General features: G+C 43.0%; 1 protein-coding gene across 2 annotated transcripts; it reads right to left on the bottom strand.

The window, feature by feature from the left end:
• Nucleotides 1-429: 429 nt before the first annotated feature.
• LOC119338167 (beta-1,6-galactosyltransferase GALT31A-like) lies at nucleotides 430-3,945 on the bottom strand. Of its 2 annotated transcripts, none has more exons than XM_037610465.1 (11): nucleotides 3,701-3,945; nucleotides 3,504-3,543; nucleotides 3,363-3,421; nucleotides 3,073-3,287; nucleotides 2,930-2,993; nucleotides 2,760-2,838; nucleotides 2,563-2,683; nucleotides 2,389-2,476; nucleotides 1,878-2,003; nucleotides 1,676-1,785; nucleotides 430-845 (listed from the first exon to the last, which is right to left on the bottom strand). In XM_037610465.1, exons 1-11 carry the CDS (start codon nucleotides 3,808-3,810, stop codon nucleotides 691-693), a joined length of 1,167 nt encoding a protein of 388 aa, XP_037466362.1. In that variant the 5' UTR covers nucleotides 3,811-3,945; the 3' UTR covers nucleotides 430-690. The 2 variants fall into 2 exon arrangements, with proteins under 2 accessions (XP_037466362.1, XP_037466363.1); XM_037610466.1 differs by having other exon boundaries at nucleotides 3,082-3,287; nucleotides 3,701-3,943.
• Nucleotides 3,946-5,174: the final 1,229 nt, after the last annotated feature.

Below are 5,174 nucleotides of genomic sequence, written 5' to 3'. Positions count from 1 at the left end.
CCCGGAGCAATGGCTCAAGAAAATGACTCTCTAGGGCAGCCGGTCAACACGACCGGCGGACAAATCCTAGGTACAGGCGACGCGGCCCCCGGCGGCGCGCGGGTGCGGAAGAGGCGGCGACGGCTAGGGTTTAGGATGGAGGTAAGTCTGATACCATGTTAGAAGGGGGAGAGGGATTTGGTGGAATTGTTGATTGTATTGCTTGAGCCTCATGGGCATATATATATATATATATATATATATATATATATATATATATATATATATATATATATATATATATATATATATATATATATATATATAGTACAAGTCAAGGTAGAATAAATCCTACCCTATCCTATGTTTCCTAAATAAACATTATACTCAACACTGAGAATTCAGGAAAACAGGTGTTCCGTTTCAGGGATATTGTGACCATATCGGAAATCATGACAACACAATTTGCAGAGCTTTCCTGCATTCATTTTCACATATCGGATATCTTACATACACGATGCAAAACCTTCACTATGCAGTAGCTCTGTTCAAATTTTCCCTCCAATTCATGCAAATGCACGGCGTGGGAAGGCAAAAATTTGTAGCTCCAAGAACCCAGACAACGGCACGACAGCTGCTGCGTCTGCGTCTACCGAATAATTTACATGAGTTTACATGGAGCAGCACAAGGATGCCACCACCCCTTGATTGTCAAGACTCCTGCGCTTGTGGCAGAGCAGCCTCGCGATGTTCCCAGCATCGCCGGTGCACCTCCTCCATTCTCTCTGCTGGATTGCAGACGCCGGAGCAGTTCCAGTCGAAGGACGCCCCACATGGGTTCCCACCCTGCGCCTTCCATTCGCAGTCTGCATGATCAGAGAAGATGGCACATGAAAATGTGCGTCACCTGCCTTATGTTTCCACAATCTGAACAGCAAGCAGAAGTGCTTTGCAATTGCAGCAAATGCCAGGTTGACTGATGTTGGATGGTAGCAAATGCCAGGTAGACTTTGCATCACATTATCACAACACATACCAGGGCTGGCAATGATGGTTGGTGAAGTAAATATATCCCCAGAGTCAGAGATATAAGAATGACGTACTGATGGTCTAAAAACAAAATACTGTACTTATGGTCACTAACCACATTGTACAAAGATAGAGCCATGTGTTGTGTCCATGCCTACTGAAGTGCAAGCGACAAAAGAGTAACTGAGAGAGAAGATAGGTCAACACCCACTAGATTTGCAAGCAACAGGCACTCGCGTCTGTCTTATTCTGAGGGTCATTCAGGTTAAAAGTAATCAAGTAGTAACCACTAAGTGATGGTAACATTCAGATGAATGAAATATTCATGTGATGGAATGAAATATTCATGTGATGTGCCGACATGTTTGGTGTAAAGAGCAACTTCTGGGGAGCTGGGGGACAGAAAGGTGGTAAAGGCAAGTCTTGAATCTATGTGCTAACAAACACTGTAGTTGGTAAGACAAACACTGTAGTTTGGTAAGACAATTGTATCATCTTTTCTCAGTACAAAATTCAAAATGATTGGCTCAACTACTTATAGTACTGTAAAGCATATAACTTCCAGGTTAAGCGATGTCGTAATGAGCATGCAATAATTATCTAGATAAAATAGGACAGTATGCTGAAGCAAAATGGAAAATCAACAATAAAGAAGCGAGATGCCAACCTGGAGGAATACCACAACAAAGGCTTCTCTCATCAACATGCTCAACATCCAACCCAATCAACCAAGAACCAAATGATACATCTTCATTTGTATATTTGTGCAAGATATGCCTGAAAATGATGTCAAACAGATATGAGATGAAGCAGTAAAGTAATCCATTTTATCAGGCATTGCATATCCACATCAGAAATTTAGGACTCACTTGTTTGCTGATACATAGGTCGCCAAGTCCCTTGTTATAGCATACAGCTGCCGTGTTGCGTGCCTAAAGTAGTTGTTACCCGCAGTCCCAAACTTCCAATGATCTGGTTCGTAATATTTAGATTCACTGTGAACATTAAGCAGGCATTACCACATTATATTACTCCAAATTTTAGAAGAAATGTCAGTAAAATGAAACCATCTATTTGGGAGCATCTCTAGTAAGACCTGTCCTTGTAAGTTGTAAATAAGAGAATGCAAAACTCATTATTTTCATTATCCGATCAGAATAGGAATGAACAATCTGAAAAATGAAACAATTGCTTTGCTAGCACATAGCATGACTAACTTCCACTGTCGGACGGATGATACTTCTTTCTCCACACCACTCAACAGTTCATATCACGAGTTTGCATTGTCATTAAAAAAAATGGAAGCTCTCGCCTGACACATTTCTCCATATGTTTAATATTTTAATCAATTGGAGGCAATATGGGTTTCTTGAGTGTTACTTGTTAGCAATCACAGGTCCGGATTTCATGCAGCCGATGTACACCCGAGGTTTTGACCTATGTCGTGCCAAAATCGATCTGGTAATACCTGTGTTAAGAGAGAAAACCTCAGTGCATGAGAATACCAGCGAAACATTTACCAGCAACAAAGGGTTCTGTGTAGTGTAGGCATACCAATGTTGACATGAACATCATCGTCAACTTTGACATAGAAATCAGCATCCCACGTGGACAGAACACTTGAAAGAAACATCTGAATCTTCAAAGGAAGCCTATCCTGGCCTTCAACGTGATTCTGCAAAGGGCGTCAATATTGTTAGTCATTGGTAAGGTAAAAGCTAAAGTAGTTGAAAGTAGTCGACTCAGCATACAAGTCTAAGAATATCATTGTATTCTTTATCTTCTGCATCCATGGCACGCTCCACTTCACTGTCAGGACCAGGATTTGCACTGCAAGATGTAAGCACCAAAACTCAGTAGCGTGTCAAGCAGGAACATTGACTATCTCTTTCCCAGATTTTTAAACTCAGCCATACCATACCTTCGTCCAATAACAAAACGCATGACAATGCCCTTGTCCTTCTCCAGCCTTCGCAAACGCTCACCTAGAGACAGAGCACCGTATTTAGATGGTAGAAAACTGGTATGAATGAAACATAAACAATTGGAAGTACCATGTCTTACAGGCTCTACCTTGTGGCATCCACGTCTTCCTGATAGAGTCTCTGCGCCTCCGATTACCGAACGTGGTCATGATACCCATGACGAAAAGCAATCTAGGTCGCATGTTTCCGTGGTCAGCGGCTGAATCACTCGGCGACACGCCTTGGTTCCTCATCTGCGCGGCTCTGGCGGCAGCCAGGCGCATCTCGATGTCCGATATCGTTCTGTCCAACGCGCTGCCAAACAGAAGCAGAATAAGCAAATCCAAACCAGAAGGAAAGATTCATGGCAGCTCAAGGTTCAGGCATTACATGACGACTTCGCGGGTTTGTGCTTGGCTCAGCATAGCCCTCGAACGGCCAGAATTCGTCTGCAAAACCGGGCCAGTTGGCAATGCGCAGCCAGATAAACATCAACGGAAGAGAGGGGATTGAATCGGAGCGGCGCATTACCTTGTTTGGGCAATCCGGCGGCTCGGGGACCGCCCAGTAGCTGCAAAAGTAGAGCAAACGTCACCACCTCCGCCCAGGAAACCGACGAGCATTGGAGCAGCTCGCGGCGAGAGGAAGAGATTGGGAGCGGGTAAGGAGCAGAGAGCGAGAAATCCGGGAGAAACGGCGGATTGGGTGGGTGGGGGGTGAATGCGAACCGGTTGACGACGCAGACGCCGAGGAGGAAGCAGGCGGCGCAGAGCGCGGCGACGCACCTCGTGGGCACGCGCCCCGGCGGCGCCCTGTGATGCGGCCTGGCCGCGCCCATCGCTTTGCCCGTGCTCACCTCGGATTCCTAGTTCGAACGGGAGGAGAGAGAGAGAGAGAGGGAAAGCCGTGTGAGAGCCTGAGAGGGAGAGGGAGAGCGAGCTTTTGCCTTGGTCTGCTCTGCTCACCTGCAATGCAGTGGCGCTCAGTGCTGCGTGGACTCGGCTCATAGATATGCCCCTCCGTGATTTTTGGCTCCTCGAGCTTGCGGAAAGTGTACTAGTTGCTTTCTGTCGATTTATAAGTTTTTTTGGGGGATCGAACATTTATTTAAAGACAATAAAATCTTTTATATACTTCCGGTCTGTGGTTTTCCATACTAATTGAAACAACTCAAAAAACTTAAAAACACTTTTATATCTCTATCAATATGAATGGCACGACTCAAGTTTTTTTTAACACAGTACAAATGCAACCGCTTATATATACACACCGACACTCACCCCCTATTTACACACGCACGCCTACTCTTCCACGAGCACCTTCGAGAGACTGAGCCTACACATCATCTTAAGATTGATCAAGCCGTCACGGACTCACAGACGTCTTCGTAGTCGACGGGAACGTCTCCTTCCATTGAAAGCACATGATCAGAAGGCTTGAAATAAATTCACAAAAATACGATTACCAATGCAAATCTAAGACTTGAACCCTCATGTGTTGGTTCACCATAAGAAACCGCGACACGAGCTAAGTTGAGCTACTCTTGCTTTGACTTGTCCTATTTTTTACTCAAGTGCGAGTATCATATTTTTCTAATCAAATGGCCGTGCACAATGAATCCTTGTGTGCTACTTTTATAATATTGTAATCATATTGTATTATCTATTGATTATGCCCTAATTCATTTGTCACATGTCATTGATGCTTTCGTGTGATATTTCTTCAATGCAAAAATCATGCCATTGATCTTGAGATGCACATGATTTTGTATAGACAAATTTCAAAATGTATTCCTAAATTCAACATTTTTTTGTGATGGTTGATATTTGTGGGCTAAAAGTGTTATTGTGCTTGTAATATGATTAAATTAATATTTGCTAGTGTTTATTTACAAATGCATAACACTTTTTATATAGTTTTTCTTCCACATCAATAACGTAAAAGGTATGAAACATGTAAAATTTCATTAAAAAATATACATGTGGATGTTAAGAAAATGTCCTTGATTCATCTTTCGAGTATGTTAGTTATTTTTGTCAAAAGGAAAAAGTATGTTAGTAAAATGGGCTCTGCACGTGCACCATCACTAGTAACACTTAGAAAGAGAGACATATACATAACTACCCTTTCACGGTCTTTTTTTCATAGTTTCCACTGCATGATGTTGAATAGGATTCCCCTTATAACGCGCTTACAAATTTA

Source organism: Triticum dicoccoides, chromosome 7B (assembly GCF_002162155.2).
Source record: "Triticum dicoccoides isolate Atlit2015 ecotype Zavitan chromosome 7B, WEW_v2.0, whole genome shotgun sequence".
NCBI lineage: Eukaryota > Viridiplantae > Streptophyta > Magnoliopsida > Poales > Poaceae > Triticum > Triticum dicoccoides.
The sequence above is the reverse complement of the archived record's forward strand: the minus strand, read 5'-3'. Positions and strand labels throughout refer to the sequence as shown.

What these genes read in the sequence shown, in the direction of transcription:
- LOC119338167 (XM_037610465.1), bottom strand. Translation starts at nt 3,810, where the DNA reads ATGGGCGCGGCCAGGCCGCATCACAGGGCGCCGCCGGGGCGCGTGCCC. An exon ending in CGCCGGATTGCCCAAACAAG is followed by an intron (nt 3,422 to 3,503) that starts GTAATGCGCCGC and finishes CCGGTTTTGCAG; the next exon opens with ACGAATTCTGGCCGTTCGAG. An exon ending in GGACCTGTGATTGCTAACAA is followed by an intron (nt 2,004 to 2,388) that starts GTAACACTCAAG and finishes TAATGTTCACAG; the next exon opens with TGAATCTAAATATTACGAAC.